Raw genomic sequence first — 22,973 nt, forward strand, 5'->3', positions numbered from 1 at the left:
TATAGCCTGGTAGTGTGGATCAGTGAATCGATGTCTCGTTCACTCTTGGCATACAGCTTGATGTCATCCATGTACAGGAGGTGGCTGACAACTGCTCCGTTCCGTAGTCGGTATCCGTAGCCAGCCTTGTTAATGATCTCACTGAGGGGGTTCAGGCCTATGCAGAACAGCAGTGGGGACAGAGCATCTCCTTGGTAGATCCCGCACTTGATGGTGACTTGTGCTATGGGCTTGGAGTTGGTTACGCCAGGGGGACCGCCTCCTCTTGTGTTGTACGCCACATCCCCATTGAGTTCCTGATGAAGGCTCTTAGGGTCCCATTGATCTTGTACAATTCTAGGCATTCCAGTATCCAGCTGTGGGGCACTGAGTCATAGGCCTTCTTGTAATCAATCCAGGCAGTGCACAGGTTGGTCAGTCTGGTCTTGCAGTCTCGGCTGATTGTTCTGTCTACCAGTAGCTGGTGTTTTGCGCCTCTGGTATTCTTGCCAATTCCTTTCTGTGTCCTGCTCATGTATTGACCCATGTGCCTGTTCATCTTAGCCGATATGATGCCTGACAGGAGCTTCCATGTAGTACTGAGGCAGGTTATTGGTCGGTAGTTGGAGGGGACCGGTCCCTTCTTGTGGTCCTTGGGGATCAGGACCGTCCGACCTTCGGTTAGCCATTCCGGGTGTCTCTCGTTAACTAGCAGCTGGTTCATTTGTGCTGCCAGGCGCTCGTGGAGTGCAGTCAGCTTCTTTAGCCAGTAGGCGTGAACCATGTCGGGCCCTGGTGCTGTCCAACTCTTCATACTGGAGACCCTTTCTTGGATATCTGCCACTGGGATGGTTACTGGACCCTGTTCAGGGAGGTCGCTGTGGTCTGTCCTCAGATCCACTAGCCACTGAGCATTGCCGTTATGGGTTGCGTCCTTCTCCCATATGCCCTTCCAGTATTGCTCCGTCTCCAGCCTTGGTGGTGCTGTTCTCTTATTGTTCCCTTGCCACTGAGAGTACACCTTTGCTGGTTCTGTGGAGAACAGCTGGTTTATTCTCCTGCCTTCTATCTCTCTGGTGTACCTCCTCAAGCGGCTGGCCAAGGCTGTGAGTCTTTGCTTGGCAGTTTCCAAGGCCTCAGGTATGGACAGCTTGCTGTATTTCTTATGCACCTTCTTTGTCGCACCTTTCTGCAACTCCGTTAGTTGGCTAACCTCCCTCCGTGCTACTTTGATCTTGTCCTCTAGCCTCCTTCTCCATGGAGGGTACTGCCCCTTGTGGCTGTTCAACTTGTAGCCAAGCATCTCACTGATCACTGCTGCCGTATTGTAGATCAGCTTGTTAGTGTCGGTAATCGTGGTTGTAGGTATTGTCCGTAGTGCTGCATTAACATCATCTAGCAGACCTTCTGTGGGTACTTCACGTAATCTTGGTAACCGGCTACGGGGGATCCAGGTTTCAAGCTTGGCCATGATCCTATTTTTCAGGTCAGTTCCTCTCGCACTCAACGGTCCTTCATGTACCCAATCTCGGGTGGGGGTGATGATATCTCCCCCCTGACCTGGCGTCCTGACTCCTCCTTGCCGTAGCATTTGTGTTGTACCTCGTCAATCTCTAGCTGTGAGAGCAGTCCCTTCTTTCGAATGTTGGAACACTGAGCTACTAGTTGTTTCGCCGTCATTGTGGATGTTGGGTATATATATATATATATATATATATACCAGCTACTGGTAGACAGAACAATCAGCCGAGACTGCAAGACCAGACTGACCAACCTGTGCACTGCCTGGATTGATTACAAGAAGGCCTATGACTCATTGCCCCACAGCTGGATACTGGAATGCCTAGAATTGTACAAGATCAATGGGACCCTAAGAGCCTTCATCAGGAACTCAATGGGGATGTGGCGTACAACACTAGAGGCCAACTCCAAGCCCATAGCACAAGTCACCATCAAGTGCGGGATCTACCAAGGAGATGCTCTGTCCCCACTGCTGTTCTGCATAGGCCTGAACCCCCTCAGTGAGATCATTAACAAGGCTGGCTACGGATACCGACTACGGAACGGAGCAGTTGTCAGCCACCTCCTGTACATGGATGACATCAAGCTGTATGCCAAGAGTGAACGAGACATCGATTCACTGATCCACACTACCAGGCTATACAGCAATGACATTGGAATGTCGTTCGGACTGGAGAAGTGTAGTCGGATGGTATCAAAGAGAGGGAAGGTAGTCAGAACTGAGGGGATTGAACTACCAGAAGGCAACATTGCAGACATAGAGGACAGTTACAAGTACTTGGGGATCCCGCAGGCGAATGGGAACCATGAAGAGGCCGCTAGAAAAGCTGCAACCGCCAAGTACCTGCAGAGGGTCAGGCAAGTCCTGAGGAGTCAGCTGAATGGTAAGAACAAGATCCGGGCCATCAGCACGTACGCCCTGCCCGTGATCAGGTACCCTGCTGGGGTAATAGGCTGGCCAAAGGAGGAGATAGAAGCCACTGACATAAAGACAAGAAAGCTCCTTACCATGCATGGAGGGTTTCACCCCAAGTCCAGCACCCTGAGGCTGTACGCTAAGCGGAAGGAAGGGGGCCGGGGACTGGTGAGTGTCAGCACCACAGTCCAGGATGAGACAAGGAACATCCAAGAATACATTGGGAAGATGGCCCCAACTGACCGAGTGCTCAGTGAATACCTCAGGCAGCAGAAACCCAAGAAAGAGGAGGGAGACGAGGAACCATCATGGAAGGACAGGCCCCTGCACGGTATGTACCACCGGCAGATAGAGGAGGTGGCTGATATCCAGAAATCCTACCAGTGGCTGGACAAAGCTGGACTGAAAGACAGCACAGAGGCACTAATCATGGCAGCACAAGAACAAGCTCTGAGCACAAGATCCATAGAGGCTGGGGTCTATCACACCAGGCAAGACCCCAGGTGCAGGCTGTGTAAAGATGCCCCAGAGACAATCCAGCACATAACAGCAGGGTGCAAGATGCTAGCAGGCAAGGCATACATGGAACGCCATAACCAAGTGGCCGTCATAGTGTACAGGAACATCTGTGCCGAGTACAACCTGGAAGTCCCGAGGTCAAAATGGGAGATGCCCCCAAGGGTGGTGGAGAATGACCGAGCTAAGATCCTGTGGGACTTCCAGATACAGATGGACAAAATGGTGGTGGCTAACCAACCGGACATAGTGGTGGTAGACAAACAGAAGAAGACGGCCGTAGTGATCGATGTAGCGGTTCCGAATGACAGCAATATCAGGAAGAAGGAACACGAGAAGCTGGAGAAATACCAAGGGCTCAGAGAAGAGCTCGAGAGGATGTGGAGGGTGAAGGTGACGGTGGTCCCCGTGGTAATCGGAGCACTAGGTGCGGTGACTCCCAAGCTAGGCGAGTGGCTCCAGCAGATCCCGGGAATAACATCGGAGATCTCTGTCCAGAAGAGCGCAGTCCTGGGAACAGCTAAGATACTGCGCAGGACCCTCAAGCTCCCAGGCCTCTGGTAGAGGACCCAAGCTTGAAGGATAAACCGCCCGCAGGGGCATGCTGGGTGTTATACATATATATATATATATATATATATATATATATATATATATATATATATATATATATATATATATATATATATATATACACATTTTTTAGCCAGTGACCCTCCTGAGAGCTGCAGTTTGAAGCATTTAATGTTTATACAAGAGGCCAGTTTTTAGAGGCGCTCCTGTTGTCTTTAAGCCCAATGATTTATGCTGCCCAGACAAGAGAATGCAGCACTGGAATGATTTTCTGTCTGCAGGACCAGCCACAAACTATGAACATGTCACTTGTCCATCCTGGCTTTCCTTTTTGTTTCCTCTCCATCTTTTCCATGATGACTAAGCTAGGCGTCTTTCAAACTCAGACACTCTCTTTCCGGCTTTTGTATTTGTTGTGCGCTCATTGTAAAATTTGACGTCAATTACAGAGATCAAGGCAAATCTTTCTGACCTTGCAACATGAGCAAACGTTAAAATGCAAAGCTCGCCTAAGCTAAAGTTTTCAGTTTTGCACAGTTTCTCTGTACGTAGGCTCTGTAGGCTTTCTGTAGGCTTCTTTTTCATTTCGTTCCTGTTCATGAGCCTGTGGTGTTAAGTTGGCACAATGCCACAGAGGGCAGCCAAGGTGTGAAACGTTCATCCTGCCTAGCTTGAACCCATTATTCTGTCTTGTGCTGATTGTCTAACTTTTTGTCCTAAACCTATTTAAACCCTCTTTAGTTTTACCAAAAACATTTGGTGAGAATTAAGTGTGATTTAAAGGATAAGACTGGCAGCACTGTACAGTTTTCATATTGTCAGCAAATCCAAGAAAAAGCTAAAACAAACAATTCCCTACATCTCTTAATACTTCTCACCTGCCTACTAATGGTTCTTATAAAAGATGGGAGCCATTTTTCATTTTTCTGCAAGTGCATAATCTTTTAATGCTCAGTAATTGTTCTAAAACAGCAGGGCGCTGTGTTTTCAGCAAATAAGAAGAATAAGGAGAAACTCTTTTTAAGGGGGTGTAGGTTAGTTTTGGCAGTGGACATTAACATTTCTTTGTAACAGCAAAGGGACTGGAATTTATACAGGGCTAATCTATCGCTACACCTCTTTCCTTAACCAATATTCAATCAGGTTACACAGAGCTCTTTACTATAAACTTGGATCGGTCAGAGAGAAACTGTTCACAGCTACAGATAATTTATTGATTGACCATAACACACACAGCAGATGTTCAAAGGGTAGTTTTATTGCTGGCTTTGGACTTGTAATGGGTTTTGATGCTGATGTGAAAACTAAAAGGATGCTACCCTGCAATTTTGGTTAGCCAGTGATATTGGGCCAGAGTTATCTAATAAACACTTTTGCCAAGTGGTTGTAAAAAAAAAACAAATAAATTGATAAACAAACCTATTAAAAAGTGTATCAGTGCTAGGAAAAGACCCAAAACATTCACTTTGCAGCCCAGATGAATTCAGGTTTTATCTGGGCTGCTTCTGGGACTTGCATGCCAGTTACTGGCAAGTGCTTTGTGGGCCAGATGTGGCCCAGAAGTCATGAGCTTGGCTTAACCTGGGTAACAGGTTAGATGTGGCCGTACTGCTATAACACACCTGAGATTTTCCCATGTAAGATGGACTTGCGGCTGAGCTGAGGCAGAAATACCCTGAGGAAACCAGTCAAGTCCGGTTGTGGACCAAAAAAAAAAAAAACTACAAATATGGACTACACTTTGTCCAAACACAAAGTGGAGGTGATCTGAATTGGGCCCAAGTGCCTGTAAGTGACATTGCAATAGTCTTCCTTTGATTTCAGTGGTGTGGTGTGGATGTCTGGATGGGATCTCAAAGCTTAACCAGTGCACACACCCTTGGCACAGATGTCCTTGGTTAGCCTGTGGCCTGACTAACATGTTATTGCTGTGTACATTTATCATACACACACAGTGTAGCTGTGGAACAGTCCAAGACTGACCCACAAAAACAGATTCTTGAAGAGGCCAGGGAGAGGGCGAGAGAGAATCATTTAGCACAAGAGAATGATCGTGTGCACACACTTCTATTTCACAACTTCCAGAAAAACAAACTACTGGAGATGACGAATGTCATCAACTTTAACGTTTCAGTAAACACCGTGATGTCTATGAAGCCTTCGGGTAGTATAATACGTGACATCATCACAACTGTGGCTATTTCTGTACTCCTTTGTTACTTCAGCTTTTGTTTCCTCACATTACAATCCCTTCTTTTTCCTGCTGCCTCTCTGTGGAGTCGGTTGATCATGCCTTTCTGAATTTGCTGACTTCTTGGGATCCATTCTTTTTAAATATGGTTCTGTTATTATTTCTGGTGATTTTAACATTCATGTCTGTTGTATGGATGACCAATTGGCTAACGATTTTCTAGCACTAACTGCTTCTTTTAATCTTACCCAGTGGGTGAATGAGCCTACCCATGTTAAGGGCCACACCCTTGATTTGGTTTTTTCATACGATGTGGATATATGTATTAAGGAAATTAGAAACACTGGACTTTCCGACCATTCTCCGGTTATTTTCGATCTTGACCTTGGCAACACCGGATCACGCTTTGAGGCTCCTCTTTGCCCTACGCGTACTGTGAATGCTGATAGTCTGTTGAAATTTTCTAATTCTTTTGTGAACTTTTCATTTACTACGTCAGATTGTCTTACCCCACATACGCTTGAGAATTTCGCCAATACTCTATTAACTACATGTTCCTCTATCCTTGACATTGTAGCACCGATCAAAATGAAACGCCCCAGAACCTACTCACAATGTTGGTTAAATGATTCTGTTCGCGCCTTACGACGTATGTGTCGACGGGATGAGAGGAGGTGGAGGAAAGATAATCTCCAGTCATCATATGACATTTTATGCATTAGCCGCTCGAAGTTTCAATCAGCTGCCAGAGCGGCTAAAGCAGCTTTCCTATCTAAAATTATCACCACCAATGGAAACAACCCTCGAATTTTATTCAAAATTTTCAACTCTGTGGTCAACCCCTGCCCCTCTATGCCTCTGCCGTGCTTTGCCGGGCCTTTGTGAAAAATTTTCAAGTTATTTTTTGGATAAAGTCGCATCTCTTAAATCTACCCTTCCTTTGGTGACCGACCGTATGCCCACCCCTGATTGTTCTACTACTTTTTGTCAATTTGAACCTGTTTCTCTCTCTACTCTGAAGCATCTAATTGAGAAACTGAACAATACTAATCTTGTACATGATGCTCTTCCATCCCGTATAGTCAAGGATTGTTTTAGTGCAATTGGACCTTGTCTATTGTCCATATTGAACTCCTCCTTGCTGTCCGGCTATGTACCATCAGCTCTTAAACATGCTATAATCCAACCTGTTCTTAAAAAAAGTAATCTCGATCAAAATGATTATGCCAATTATAGGCCGATTTCCAAACTTCCCTTCGTGGCTAAAATTCTTGAGAAGGTGGTTCTGCTTCAACTTCAGACCTACCTAGATGAGAATAACATTAATGATAAATATCAATCAGCCTTTAAACAACACCACAGCACTGAATCAGCACTGCTCCGAGTTTTTAATGACCTTTTACTAATGGCTGACAATGGACGCCCCTCTGTCCTAGTGCTATTGGATCTTTCATCGGCATTTGACATGGTTGACCATAACATACTATTGGCGAGACTAGAGCACACTGTAGGCATCAAGGGTGCTGCCTTGGATTGGTTTAAATCTTACCTCTCCGATCGGCTCTCTTCGGTTCACTTGGCCACCTCCTCCTCCTCCGCTGTACCTGTTTGCTGTGGTGTCCCCCAGGGATCTGTGTTAGGCCCTACCCTGTTCTAACTGTATATGCTTCCTTTAAGTGTCATTTTTGAGAAATACCACATTGCCTTTCACTATTATGCCGATGACATCCAGATCTATTTTGAGCTGAATGATGATCTAGCTATGTCCGTGAGTAACTTTCGAGAGTGCATGTGTGAGGTCAAGCAATGGCTTCTGGCAAATTTTCTTATCCTTAACGATAAGAAAACTGAAATTATGATCTTTGGCAGTGACGCTCTTCGTGCCAAACTTCATGATGCTTTTGGTTTTCTCACTAGTTCTTTCCCTGACACTGTTAGGAATTTGGGTGTGCTACTCGACAGCTCATTTAAACTTGATAAACAAGTATCTGCTGTCGTCAGATCTAGTTTCTACCAACTTCGCCTTATTTCCAAGGCCAAACACTACATCCCGCACAATGACCTGGAAAAGCTTATCCATGCCTTTGTAACGTCAAGACTAGATTACTGTAATTCACTTTATTATGGTCTCCACTCTACCCTTTTACATAGATTACAGACAGTCCAGAATGCCGCTGCACGCATTCTAACTAAAACTAAGAAGTTTGCTCACATCACTCCCGTCCTTGCTGATTTGCACTGGTTGCCTGTGAAATTTCGTATTCAATTTAAAATTCTGTTGTTTACTTTTAAAATTACTAATAACACAGGGCCAAGTTATCTTAAGGAACTCTTAAATTCATATCTTCCTACGAGGGCCTTAAGATCTTCCTCACAGTCATTGTTGGTTCAGCCCAGATCTCGCTTGAAGTCTAGAGGTGATCGAGCGTTTGCTCTAGCTGCACCTGAGCTGTGGAACAATCTCCCGATTGGCATCCGGGCGTCTGATTCTATTCAATCTTTTAAATCACGGCTTAAAACATATTTGTTTGAACTTGCTTTTTCTACTAGTTAAATTCTCGCCTCGCTTCTAGTGAGTTATTCTATTAATGTGTCTGGTTGTTTTGCGTTGTCCTGCGCTGTCAATGTTTTCTATCACTGTGTTTGATGGTACAGCTTTACTCTGCTATAGCTGTGTGCTATAGTTTATTCTTATTAGTGGTCTTTACCTGTGAACATAATCTCACACTTATATGACTCTGACGTTATAGTGCTAATTATTTTTATTATTTTATTGTTGCGTTGTCTATGTTCTCTATCACTGTGTATGATGGTACAGTTCTACTTTGCTATAGCTGTGTGCTATAGATTATTCCTATTAGTGGTTTTTACCTGTGAACATAATCCCACACTTATATGACTCCGATGTTTTAGTGTAAATCATTTTATTGTTTTATTGTTTTATGTAAAGCACTTTGGCATGCCCCTGGCTTTTAATGTGCTCTATAAATAAAGATTGTTGTTGTTGTTGTTTCTCGACTCTTCTTGAAGATAGTAGCGAGCTCAGTCATCCTATCACTCTGTCTGTCCCCTCCTTAACAAACCTCCATCCAGAAATCTGTCATTTATCTTAATCACTGATCCAGACTGAGAGTGATTCCCGCCAAGTACACTTACAAGTGCCAAGTATTCTGCAGTGGATGGCGGCCATGTTTTTGCCAGAAAGCCCGGGCTTTCGGCTTCTTTTAGTACCATATTTTCTGTAATCAGATGATTATTTTTGTGGTGGGGGTGTGGGGGCTTTTAAATTAGCCGTAAATAATGGCTCACTCTGAAAACTACTGTGTCCTTCCCCATATTTTCCAGATGCAAAACTAGCCGGACCTCACTTGATTAGAAGGAGTTAATTTCACGGCATGTAAAACCAGGAGGGGGCTTGTTGTAAACACTGTCTACAGCCTGAGCTCATGTCTGAAACATTGCCTTGAAAGACATACATAAAGAGGAGGGGATAGAGTAAGAAAGGGTTGGGGTCAACTGGAAGGGGGACTAATGCACAAGGCTTGGGGGAGGGATGGATCAATCGTAGGGTACAGGAAGGGAGGAAAAGAAGGACACCTGGTAGGTTTCTCAGCCAAAGTACCTCCAACTAAAAAAAAAAAGGCTCACTAGTAGTTTTAGTGTGAAGAGAGAGGCAAGGGAGACAATGAAAGAAAGAAGAAAACAAAATGAGAGGAATGGGGGGTGGGAGGAGGGGGTGTAAAAGAGTCATTACAAAATTGGGAGGAGCGAAGGGGCTTTTGGAGAAGCATCAAGAATTTGCCTTTTAAGGGGCACTGTCTCACTCTTCCAAGCCTTGCGCAGCAGCCAAAAAGGGAGAAGAAATAAACAACAGCAAAGAGACTGCGAGGAAAAAAGAAACACGAGGAATCCTAAGATCTTTCACACACCAGCCACATTAAAAAGGCACAGGAGCACATTGTGCTTGGAGTTTTCTTCTTTATCCATAACTTATGCAGTAAATGGGGAGAGTGCAACACATGACTGTTTTTGTTACTACAGTTATAAGATGTTCGTTAAACTCATCACCTACAGGGAATCATTAAGTCACTGTTTTCAGGAAAGGACGCCACACGGATACACTGAATGCATGTGTGTGTGTGTGTGTGTGTGTGTGTGTGTGTGTGTGTGTGTGTGTGCGTGTGTGCGTGCGTGCGTGTGTGTGTGTGTGTGTGTGTGTGTGTGTGTGTATACGTGCAAAAGAAGATTGTGAGCCGCAGCTTTCTTGGGAGACTACAGGACACAAAAGCCAAGATAAATATAATTTAGTAAAAAGCACATCCACCTGCTTTTGTGAGAGGCAGTTTTAAGTTTAGACAATCTGATTGGCTAAATACTATAAAGTTCAAACCTTCTGGCCAGGTCACATTTTTCACACTTTGAAGGCGTGTTGGAGAGTGCAAACGTGCTTGTAAAGTTATAATTAAGGCTCAGGGTAGGGTAAAGGTAAGGCCTTAGCCGTGAGAATATACTCATGTCAATAAATGTTCTCACAAAAGTAGAAAACGTGTGTGTGTGTATTGGTCCCCTTCCCCCTATACAGAGGGGAGCAGGTAGTCACTGTAGGGGGAAACCACAGACAGCAACGATCTCAGTGATGTCAAGCTCAGCATGGTTGTTAAGGTAGGTGAAGAAAAACAGGCAAAGATGCAAAGATTTTTCTAGTAATATGAGTAAGATGATGGCATAATATATCTGACATCCCTTCATTTAGTTGGTTTGCATTATGTGGGAAAAGCAATGTTGCCTCACAGTTTCAACAGACAGGGTCCTGCATCATAAACAAGGAAAGGCTCAGTCTAACAAAAGCTAAGAGCACTCTGAATCACTACATTGCACAGCAGCATCCTGACAGCTGCCCTCACTGTTGAGAGGGTTTTTCTTACTTGTTTTCTGGACAATACCAACAATGTGCTGCACAGGCTAAGGAGAGTCTGTCTGTATCTGGGAGCAGGAAACAGAGGGGAGCTAAGAAGGAGAGATGGGTGGGGGTAAGAACAGAGAGGTAATTGTATATGTAAGAGTGAGGCAACACTGGCAGAAGAGGTAGAAGAAGGAGGAATGGGAGTAAGAAGGAAGGGAGAGACGTGTTCTTGGGATGGGAGGACTGCAAAACAACAAGAGGGAAAAAACAAGAGGAAAGAAGAGGCATAAGGAAAAAACAGAGGAGCTTCACAAGATGGGAAGATGAAACATTGAGTCTTCATATCTGAACAGTGATCAAGAGTGAGAGCACAGAGCAGAGGGATGTGAAGAGTGTGATTGAGTGGCACAAAGAAATAGGGTGAAAAATTGGAGGCCTAGGTGTGCTCAAGAAAGTTGAGTGGTTGCAACTGCGTGTGGGAAACAAAGAGGAGCAGTGAGAGGGGGCGGAGGCAGGAAAAATGGGGAGTCCACAAGCAGCAGGACAGAGTTGGAGAGAGAGGTGTTTTTAAAGTGAGCAGAGAGGGGCAGAGTGTATCCTTCCCTCTGTCCCCGGAGCAGGGCTGATCAAGAGCCAGGAAAAGGGGAAGGGCCTCCGTCTCCTCCTCTCCAGCTGACAAAAACAGCTGCCCAGGAACCCAGGGAGCCTGGAGCCTGTTTAGAGGACGAGGGGACGAGGACACGGAGAGAAAGTGGAGGAGGTGGAGGAAGGACAGAAGGAAGAGAGAGTGAGAGGAGGTGAAAAACAACCCCAAGTCCAGGTCCCTGTCCACCTATATGGGTTGCGTCCTGAGTTCAGACTGGTGCGGGGAGGAAGAGGTGCAACCGGTGCCAGTGGTCAGAAACTCATCTCTGAAAAGGAGCCTGGAGAGGAGTGAGAGTGGCAGGATGAGACTTACAAAGGTCAGTGTGGTGATGTTCATGAAACTGTACATAAATCTCTGTGAGCATGCCCTTCCTAGATCATATACAAGACGTCAGGTGTCACAATGCAGAGATTTCTGACTACGGTAGCTTGGTTCTAGTCTGTTTCTTATTCCCACCATGGTCTAGACTAAAATGTCTTATTACTTCAATATTTATTTGATACAAATATCCATGGCCATCTGAGGATGAATCTTAACGTCCATTACATTTCTAACTTAAAATTAGGTTAGGTTTCTACTTATCCACTAAAGTATCCCAACAAATGTTGCTAAATCACGGTTTCCATTTTGACCCAGACTAAAATATATCAAATGTTAAATATTTATCTTATTCTTTTAAGGATGAATCCTAACATCCCTGAAAAACGACAGGCCCTTTCTTCTGTCACTAATATTAGGATCATACTAAACAGGTTCTGTAATCATTTTGATTAGCCCCTTACTTTTCAATAGGAGGGCATTCATGAGCAAAAACCTGCCTACTGTAGCTAATAATATAGCAGCCTACCTCAGCTATATGCTGAACTTGTGCTAATGAGAAAATATTAAACTGCCTATAGTGACAGGTTCACATTACACCTGCTAAACATCAGCATACTGTCATTTCACCATGCACCAGTTAGCATGTAGCTTTAGTGCAGACACATAGAACCATGGCCTCTTTACCTTTTTTACACACACATAACATGTTTTTCTGATCACAGAAACAACAAAACAGCATAAAATCATCATTATTATTATTAGTATGCCGATTTAATAATTTTAGCATCCTACTGCAGTTCCCTCTCAGAACAGCACAAGGGCTCTTCACTTGTTATACTTTTAAAACCCACTGGCAAGCAGAGGGGTCAAAGGTCAATGTGAACTGCAACGTTAGTGTTGCACCACAGTGAAATGTTTGTTGATTGAGTCACAGACACGTGCTGATCCAAAGATAGGAAAAGTGGCTGTTTATATTGGTTCCCTACAAGGAGGCTCTGTATGTGTGTGTGTGTGTGTGTGTGTGTGTGTGTGTGTGTGTGTGTGTGTGTGTGTGTGTGTGTGTGTGTGTGTGTGTGTGTGTGACTTGTCTTAAAAGATGATGAGGATGACACTGGCATCTTCAAGCTGTGCAGCTACAATAGCACTTTTGTGATAGCCTCCACTGCTTGGGAGTTACCATCATGTAAACAGAGGCAGGCTAGCTGGCTGTAGGGGGGGGGATCTTAAAGGGCCACAGAGAAGCTTGATCTCTGATCACTAGTTCATATCATGCTGGGGCTCGTGCAGATTCAAACACTTGTTTACAGTGCCCAAGTCTGCTGGGTTGCATGCATCCATCCCCTTTTGTTTTGCATCTGTGCATGTGTGTACAAGCTTTTGGTCCCAGTGGCTCCATATCACATGCTGAGCAGTGTGGGAATGTGGAGCCCTCTGGATTACGTCATCCTGCTGTGACTGACCCCACTGCATGGGTGTGGGAACAAGCTAGATCCCAATTATCCAAGGAGTAGGAGGATGTAGTTGCCTTATCTATTTTTATGGTCTATTTTTTTTTTATATATATAAACTTGTTTTTCACTTCTTGGGGACTTTCAGATTTGAACTAGCATCCATGTGACGGGTACTGCAGTCCAGATGCAACTATGTGTGAGAGCCTGACGAATATAAATGAGGTTTTAATGCCTTTATACTCTGGCAAGAATCACGCATATACATTCCTAAGCAAACCCATGCCAAGTACTTACTGGAAACACTTAGCAACAAAAAATATTATGGTCCACATGTAGTTCTCAGATTCTCATTCACTTGTGCTCAGAATGCTCCAAAAATACTCGACAGAGCCAAATTGACCTCCTCGTCCAGCGATTATTGGACAGTTGCAGATCTTGAGAGTAGCTCAGCGTCAATAAACAACATTCTAAAGATGATTTGTTGAACTAAACAACTCCTGGCAGCGAGAGTCAGCAGTACATGTGGTTCTCTTTAGAAAAAAAGCAAAGCAGCAAGCACTGTTGTTGTGTGATGATCCTGAGCAGCATGATTTCCATATAATAAAATTACCTTTCTGAGTTGTCTCATAGTGTGTTGTGATTGCATGCTAGAGCATACTGGTGCTGAAAGTTAAATGTCTTATTATCTTGGCAGGTGTCTTGATAAAGATGTGTTTAATTTACCCACAGGCACAGCCAAGGGACAGAGTCTGAGAGTCATTAATGAAATCAGTTGGGAGTTAAATCTAATATGACATGTACTCTGTGTCAGCTTCCTTTGACAAAGAAGGGGAAAAGCAGGGTTTCTTTGAGCCACGTTAGCAGCATGACTACAAACCAACAGTCTGTCAGCTACTTTGGTCCACAGTGAAATATTTCAGTTTGGTGTTGAACAGTGCATTTAGATGACATATCATGTTACTTCCTCTTGCAATACAATAGCTAATGCACAGGCATCGTTATCACATATATTTTACATATACTGGCAATTTAGTAGTATTTTTTAATTCTTCAGTTAATGTGATACAACATAAAGTTGCTTTATTGTGAAACCTCTTTTATTGAGGACAATATCATCAGTATTGTTTCTTTAGTTAGTCTATGATTCCTACCCTTCATTTCAGTACCTTTTGCAGGGATTCAAGGGAATTCTGTTGTCAATGTTCATGGTTCCTGGAGAGTGATTCCTAATGACTTGGTGGTCCTCTGACTTTTCCCCTAGCTACACCAGCAGGCCAAGTTTCCCACTGATGTAGCCAAATATCATTTTAGGTTCTGAGTGAAACCAAGCAGACACAAATACTCAGGAAGTAACTGTAATGACAGTGACGTATCCGTGTTCACAGGGTCCTGTCTTCCCCGGTGCAGTATTTACCTTCCTAAACACAACAATTTCATATTAGGTCAAAACAAAGCTGAGGAACATGTTGTTCAGGTTCCACTTATATGACATAAATGACACAACCTTCAGAATGTAGGAATGATTTTTCATATAATTCGGTGTTATTTACAGTTAGGTCCATAAATATTTGGACAGACACTTTTTTTTTTCAAATTGCTGTTCTGTACATTACCACAATCAATGTTAATTGAAACAACTCCGATAGAGTTGAGTTGCAGACTTTCAGCTTTAATTCAGTGGGTTGAACAAAACAATTGCATTAACACAATCCTTTCATTTCAGGGGCTCAAAAGTAATTGGACAAATTAAATAACTGAAAATAAAATCTTCATTTCTAACACTTGGTTGAAAACCCTTTATTTGCAATGACAGCCTTATTTCTTGAACTCATGGACATCACCAGATCCCTTGTTTCCTCCTTTTTAACGCTCTGCTGTTTAGTGTTCACCAAGTGAAATGTAGCTCAATTGGGTTAAGATCAGGCGACTGACTTGGCCATTCATGAATATTCCACTGCTCTGCTTTAATGAATTCCTTGGTTGCATTGGCTGTGTGCTTTGGGTCATTGTCTATCTGTATTAGGAAACGCCCCCCAATCAATCTGAGTGTATTAAGCTGGATTTGAGCAGACAGTATCTCTCTGAACACCTCAGAATTCATTTGGCTGCTTCTGGCTGTTGTGAAAGAGTTTCTCTTCAAAATGGAAATGATTCTGCGATCATCCCCACTGTTATCTTCCGTGGGTGTCCAGGTCTTTTTCCATTGCTGAAGTTCACCAGTGCTTTCTCAGGATGTACCAAACTGTATATTTTAACACTCCTGATATTGTAGCAGTTTCTCGAATGGGTTTTTTCTGTTTTTGCAGCTTAAGGATGGTTCGCTTCACCTGCAAGGAGAGCTCCTTTTACCGCATGTTGTATATTCACAGCAATATCTTCCAAATGCAACCACCACACGTAAAATCAACTCCAGGCCTTTTATCTGCTTAATTCATAATGACATAACAAAGGAGCTGCCCACACCTGCCCATGAAATAGCCTTTGAGTCCAATGTCCAATTACCTTTGGTCCCCTTAAAAAGAGGGTGGAACATGTTAAGGAGCTGAAACCCCAAAACCCTTCATCCAATTTAGATGTGGATACCCTCAAATGAAAGCTGAGAGTCTACACATTATGTCCATGTCCAACAGCCAAAAGGTAAATACCCTATAATAACAGAGAGAAAACCTCAATAATCAGACAACGCCCCCATGACTAAGCACTCAGTGAGATCCATCCATTTTCTCCCGCTTATCCTATTCAGGATTCTGGGAATTCTGAAGCCTATCCCAGCTGCAATAGCACAAAGGTGGGGGCAGCCTGGACAGGTTGCCAGTCTGTCACAAGGCTAACACAGAGAGACAGACAGCAATTCATACCTACAGCTAATTTAGAATCACCATTTAACTTAACCACTAACTGCATGTCTTTGGACTGTGGGAGGAAACCAGAGTACCTAGAGAGAACCCACACAGACATAGGGAGAATATGCAAACTCCACACAAAAAGACCCTGGATTAAAACCCAGGACTTTCTTGTTGTGAGGCAACAGTCCTAACCACCACACCACTGTGCTGGTTCCACAAAGAAGTGGCCTAAAGGCTGAAGTCTGCCTCCATTCTGCAGTTAAATATCCTAAGAACCACGAGTAAGCCAGCAGTCTGAGAGCAAAGGGCTCTGTTGGGGTAATATGGTACTATGAGGTCTTTAAGATTAGGTCTGATCATTCAAGACCTTATATGTGAGGTAAAGGAGTTTAAATTTAATTCTGCATTTATAACGGAGTAAATGATAAGAAGCCATTGTGTCATCTGGCTTCATGGATAGATTAAGCTGAGTATCATCTGCATAGCACTAAAATTTCATGCGATTCCTTCTAATGATAGTTCTTAGGGGAAACATGTTTAATGTATATAGAATTGTTCCTAGCACTAAACCCTGTGGAACTCCACAATTAACCTTGGATTTAACAAATGGAGTCTATTAAATAGATATGATTCAAACCACTGCAGCGCAGTCCACTGTTAGATTATTTACCTGCATATGATCAGTTAGCTATTTTAAAACTAGACTTTCACAATATTTGAAATAAAAGGAAGATTGAAGACTGGCCTGTAGGCTAATTAGCTAAAACAGCTTGGTTGACGGCTTTTTCTCCCCCTGATGGGACAGAGTATGTAATCCATTCTGCTTGTTTGTGTATTTGTTAGCAGTCTGACATCAACAGGTTTCAAGATATATCATGTTCACATTTTATGTGATGGTAGATACCAATAACAGCTTGGGATGATGGGCCAAGGTCGAAGTTATAAGGAAGGAGATTCAGAAGGAGTCGTGCTCTCTGAGTGCTCTTGTTAAGTAATAGTTTCATTACTAGATGTACAATTGTTCTTAAGAACAAGTTTTATTCATCTGTGACTGATTTCCCAGTCAGTCCTATGTTCAGTTCTTGTAGTTTATTTTGTCAGTCCCAGTGTCTTTGTTGGACTCCCTGTTTGAGCTATTGTTTCCTGCGCACATTTTATTGCGGTATCTTGGTTTCACCTTTTTTATTAAATAAACCATTTTTTCATTCAGTTTCTCTGTATGCATTTGGGTCCTCTTTTGGATTCTTGACAGAAGTACTCCATCTGACATGTAACAAAAAGTAGCTTTTTGAAATGGTGCAACTCAACCCACAAGGTCAAATGAAGTGTATCAAATGAAGTTCATATTGTGCAATTACAGAGGGGCAATGGTGCAAATATGAAACTGCCTATTTTGGAAGATTGTAAAAACAATCAGATATAACCCTCGCAGTTGAGAGTGAGTAATTTAATTTGTTTTTTTCAGCCAGACTGGGGGGAGGGGGGTCAACTTCTGAGAAAAAAATGCAATCACACTATTTTTATTCTTGTGTGTGTTGTTGGCTGTTGAAGTACTGTATATATAAACCTGGCATTGCAACAACACTTTTATATGTATTTGTGTAGCTTCCCTATAATTTCTCATGAGCAACAAAGTTTAGATTGGCCATGACCAATACAGAGGCTGTGAGCCACAGGCATTCACTACAAACACACACCCAACAGGGGAAGGAACAATGACTGGTTGGGGTTAAATATAGACACCCCCCAAACCCAGAATAGACTGGAAAAGAATAGAGGAGAAATAGAATTGTCACACTCCTGCCTTTAAGGAAAAAGGTAAGTTCCTGTGTAAAGTCCGGGCTCAGGGGGTGGCTGTCGTAGACTAGATTGCTGTGGCTTGCAAACAATGATCTGTCCCAAACTCTGCGCAGGCTTTGAGGAATGCCTTTTTGTGTGTATGTGTGCGCGCGTGTTTGTGCATAGTGGTCATGCAGATGAAAGCTGATGGAGGGAAAATGGGAAAGACATAAACCATTTCCTCCCTCAGTAAGTCCCCAACAAATCCCAACACCACCCTTTAAAGAAACACCTCCCAGCAAAGTATGCACAAAATATTTTCTTAGCTTCCACACAAAAATGTTGATGCCCGACTCTCGGGTAAGTTCCACAAATGTCTAAGCAGCTCTGGCTGACAGATAGGATTTTATTGAATTCATCAACGCAATAAATGCAAACACGTGCTCTTTCGAGTCTTCGGGATCTCTGTGTCTCGCTCTTTAGCTCCTTCAACAGCTGCACCTTATCAGGCCTTGGCTTAGCACTGTCTTACACAATCCATCGTCTTGCCACACAGCCCCCATTTTCTAGCCTCCTCCTCCCTTCATTTCCTCTTGCCTGGGCTCCCCCGTTTGTCTCGTTTGCCTCCGAGTATGATCAAGCCTCTAAAATTCTGTCCTTCTGCAGGTCAAACGAACGCGTGCAGCACCTTGCATTAAAAGCTTGCTGATTTGTTTGAGTGTTTGCCAGAAATGTTAGAATTCACCTCTTCTGTTTCATCCCCCTCTTTTCTCCTCTCCATCTTTTCCCCCAACATGACCCTCCCCCCCCACTTTGCCCGACCCCTCATTCCAATCCCAAGCACCAGTTTCCTGTCTCTCATGATCCCTCGACATTTTGTTAGTCTACCTTTTTTCACCTCACTGCTTTGTTCTTCACTTCTTATTCCATCTCCTCCTCTTTCCCTCCTCACCTCCCTCCAAAGAGAGGGAGCTGAAAATCTATCAAATATTTAAACTTTGCAAGAACCCCCACTAAAAAAAATCAATCCTCACTTTCTATTATGAAATTCTTGGAATATGAGCTAATAGAATTGGCCGCACTACTGCACGTGCTGTTTAGTTGGTGATTGTGTAGGTAGGTGGGTGACTGGAGGGGTTGTAGCACCTGTCATGACTCACAGTTGGATTCTGCACTGATTGGTAGGGATATACTGCACAGCCTTAATACCTGAATGTCATTCTAACATATATGGAAGCGACTACAGGACTGAGGCAGCGGGCAGACATGATGCTGTTTGGATTTGCAGTCTCAGGCAGGAGAATATTATGGATTACAGTTTAGGGCAGAGGAATCCACATATAAGAATATATGGGCATGTATGGGGTGTAATCCAGAAAGTTGGTTGTTTTCCTGTTTTAAATAGATTTAGAACCACACAAAACCAGACTTCGGTCTCCTTTTGAGGTTTAATACAAAAAACAAGCCAAAAACAACAAAAAGAAAACACACAAAGAGAAAGAAAGCTTGAATAAGAAGCTCAAATACTGAAACAAAAGACACCCTGCGTTTTCTCAGCTGCAAACACGTTATGTTCATAAAATACCTGGAAAAGAAGCTGGCTCACCTGCTGTATTTCTTTTGTTTGGCCACTAGGTGCCGCTACTAACACACGAGTTACTGTTTAGCAGCTGAGTCGATACTGGTGCGCAGGGAGGTTTAGTGTGGGGCACAGGGGTGCTGACCACAGACACATTTCAAGTCAAGAAAGAAACTTTTAAACAGTAGGCTGGGTTGGATTTGTTTTTAGAAAGAAAAAAAGATTGATAAGAACGTTTTTGCACAATGCATATCCGCGTGTTTACATTGCAAAGAAAGGTCAAACTGGCGAAATGCTGATCTGTGTATTTATTGCTAAAATAACCCTCAGGATATGAAAAGGTTGACAGCACAACCACAACTTTAGGTCCAAGTAAAGTGCAGGAAATGTGACAGTTATTAAGCTGGAAGAGCTAAAAATACAAAGAGCCAAGGCTTGCAAAAATACTGCTGCAACACTCGCGTATGTGTCAGAAATACTCGATTAGATTTAAACCCTTTCAACTGCACACATTTACAACCGTACTGATGTAAACTGTGTGTAGATGATATTCATTTTTGTCTCCATTCATGTTCTGCTTGTTTACATGCTTGTTATTAATCAAACGTATTAATGCCTTAATAATCAGTAAATATGCACTATTTGATCAAATAAACAGCTTGAATTGTAATTTGCGGTCTGGATTAAACACCTCAATCACTCCAGAGCTTCTAATGGAAATATTAATATGCTTAATTCAGCCAATCGGGAGTTAGGATCTTTACGCTCCCCTCCAGAAACCGACCAATCAGCGGGGGTTACAAATTCCAGTAATAGTACTCCACACACGCTTTCCCCCGCTTTGCAGCTCCACCCCGCAGTTCCAGCTCTGGAGAGGGTGGACCGGAGTAAAGAAAACAAGTTATCTCATAGTCCCAGGCCATGTTATTGATGGCCTTCCTGAGAATGAGGGGCAGCCTTTAAGCCTGCGGATATGATTAGCGGGAAAATGAGCAAGGTAAGAGGAGAAGGTCTACTAAAGCCCTGGTAAGAAAGTTTCGAGGGTCTGATCTAGTCTGTCTTGGCTCATCGATCTCCTGATGATTTAATAGTCAGTATCTGCAGTGTAAGTGTGCGCGGAGGAGTTTTGGGTGGGTGTATGATGCTGGGTTTTCATGCACATGTGTTGGCTGAGCAGTTGCGCACTTTTGACAATTTGACTGGCTTAGATGTAAAATTACGTTAACTTTCGTCTGTAGACTGTTTTATTTTTATTTATGTGTTTTTTTTTAGAAAGTCGGTAACTAATAAGTTTGTGGGATTCATTAAGAGTTTCAATACACCTTTGACATACCTATCTGCGCGTGCTCTCTGACAGTCACATGTTCGCTAATGTTTTTAGCTATTGAGTCAACATTGAAGTTTCAGTGATTTCGGGGACTTTGTGCTTTTCTCAGGGAAGTTTCTTGATGTGTCGCACTTCATTAAACGGACATAAAATGGTCTTGAATAGGGTCATGTGACGCATTTAGTCCCCCCCACATAGCCCCACCGCTTCTGCGTCAGCGCCAGCCAGGAATTATTCGGGGCCCGTGGCTCAAGGGTTGGGAGTTCGTCTTGTAATCGGAAGGTTGCCAGTTCGAGCCCCGGCTGTGTCCTTGGGCAAGACACTTCACACGTTGCCTACTGGTGTTGGTCAGAGGGCCCAGTAGTTTCCAGTTCCATCCACAATCTGTAGAACATAAAGCTGTCTTTCCTTACAGCAGTGATTTCCTTACACTGTACAGTCCCTTACAGTGCAACTGGTATTGTTGCGGCAAGACTGCCACCCTTGCTGGTCCGGTGTCCACCTCTGAGAATGGGAACTGTACTACTACAGCAGCTCCAAAGAAATGGCACCGTCAGCACTGTAGAAGTCTTAAGGGTTAGCAATATCTAAGAGTCTGCACACATAAATAGCCGGGGAATACCTGATCTTGAGTATACGTGATGCTTTTTTAAAAGCAATGTACATTTTCGTTTCATTTGAAAAGCTGTCCCATACTTTCCCAACTTTCTTGGGTAAACAGGACAAACCGGAAACAACACAATTCCAAAAAAACAACAAAACAAACAACAAAAATTGGTTTAAGTGTTGTTGTTGTCATTTTGGTTAAAAAACTAGCTTGAACTTTTCTTCAGCCTGTGTTTTTCAGTGTCTGCTCCCTGCTTGATGTGCGCTCCATACACCAATGCATGTCCCAGTGTGGACATGCAATTTTGATTGTCGTTTTACAGCTGCAGAGTTATACTGTCCTGTTCAACCATGTGCGCCGTTGAGTTTTGAAGTTAAATGAAATCAGTATTTAAAGTATTTGAAGGTTTACTTTCTAAACGTGAACTAGTTAAAAGAATTTGAGGAAAGCACATAGATTTTATTAAAAATGAATTCCCAGTGTATTCCCAGCTGTGTCAACATAAATTGGCCAAGAACAACAGCTGGAAATGCAACTGGGACCTTCAGTCTGACTTTCCTTTTGCTTGTTTTTCTTCATTCATGACTCACAAAATGACTGTTTTACAATGATTTCTATCCAGTGGAATATACCGTCTTTATTTTAATAAAAACTCATTTCTTGTATTCACACTGGAGTAGGCTTAAATCACTCAGGCGAATATAATTTGCCGCTTTCAGTCTCGTGGCAATGAGCCAATGCGGAGCCTATGCATGTGTGTTTGCAGGGATGCTGTGAACAAAAATCTGTCACACAGGCTTCATCGTGCAAACTCAAAAGCAAGGTATAGTGTGCACACAGGTGATTGATGATTGTTCATACAATTAGCTTTGGCTCCACATCGTGATTCCTGCTTGTCAGAGTTCCTATCTTCCTTTGCAACATGAGGGAAACAGCCACGCATTAATAACAAGATAACATTGTGCGACCTTTCCTTTGGTCACTTTTCTCCTGTGTGAACTATATTCGGTGCAGATAAGTGGAAGTCGGGCTGCATTTCGATCAGATCAGAGAGGAAGCTGGTGATTTTAAAAAAAACGTTCCAGCATTCTGGAAAAACTTGAGTAGCTTGTTCAAATAACTGTCTCGGTGTAAGCATGTAAGCCGGCTGCTCTAGTGGAGATGTTCAGTGACCAGCAGTACAGTGCTGTGGTTGTTTTCAGTGTACAGCAGCTATACTATATTTATAATTACTGGGTGTAACTGAGAAGCTTGAAGGCCCAGGAACGACACATTCTGTGTGCTTGCGGCACCTCCTGGCCACTGCCAAGTCAAGAGGTTGAAACAGAAGCTGGTTCACGTTCCCCTGGATATAAAGCCGCAGTAACAGCTAGTCACTCACACCTGGAAAATTCTTCACCGTAAACACAGGATGAATCTAAGTGACTCCTTTATACTCTAGCAGATGTTGCAACAGGGATTCTTAAACAAGTGTCAGATCTGGAACTACGGCAGCATACTTTACATCCCTTAATGTCGTGCACTGGCTGAGGCCACATCGCAGTACAAGGGTAACATTTTTATTTAGCAAATGCAACAAAGGGTGTTGGTGGTTTTGCTGCAATAAGACCTTTCTGTGTTTGTGTGTACGCTTGCAGCAGGAGTTCCACAAGAGAACGGAAGTGTATCATGGCAGCATGTTGACATCACCTCTGGAACAGGGAGTCACTCTGTTCCCTCCACTGCCTGTCCCACCCTTCGGACACATGCATGCACACACGCGCTTATAACACATGCAGGCTTTGATGCCAACAAATAAGAAGCAGGAACTCAGATACC

At 43.3% G+C, this 22,973-nt stretch overlaps 1 protein-coding gene across 4 annotated transcripts in view; it reads left to right on the forward strand.

Annotated features, from left to right (window-relative positions):
* The first annotated feature begins 10,838 nt into the window (after nucleotides 1–10,838).
* tns2a (tensin 2a) overlaps nucleotides 10,839–22,973 on the forward strand; it is a 63,585-nt gene continuing 51,450 nt past the window's right edge. For 3 of the 4 annotated variants that reach the window (XM_086278813.1, XM_086278814.1, XM_086278815.1), the window contains exon 1: nucleotides 10,839–11,561. In XM_086278813.1, the coding sequence (XP_086134939.1) occupies nucleotides 11,436–11,561 (126 nt within the window). In that variant the 5' untranslated portion in view covers nucleotides 10,839–11,435. Of the gene's footprint in view, nucleotides 11,562–20,081; nucleotides 20,219–22,973 lie in introns of those variants that run through there. The other variant, XM_086278816.1, reaches the window with a different exon arrangement.

This window comes from Aulonocara sp. 'chitande type north' Nkhata Bay, linkage group LG20, assembly GCF_057382095.1.
Source record: "Aulonocara sp. 'chitande type north' Nkhata Bay isolate Kocher_YH1m ecotype deep benthic linkage group LG20, A_spYH_male_GT1.1, whole genome shotgun sequence".
Taxonomy (NCBI): Eukaryota; Metazoa; Chordata; class Actinopteri; order Cichliformes; family Cichlidae; genus Aulonocara; species Aulonocara sp. 'chitande type north' Nkhata Bay.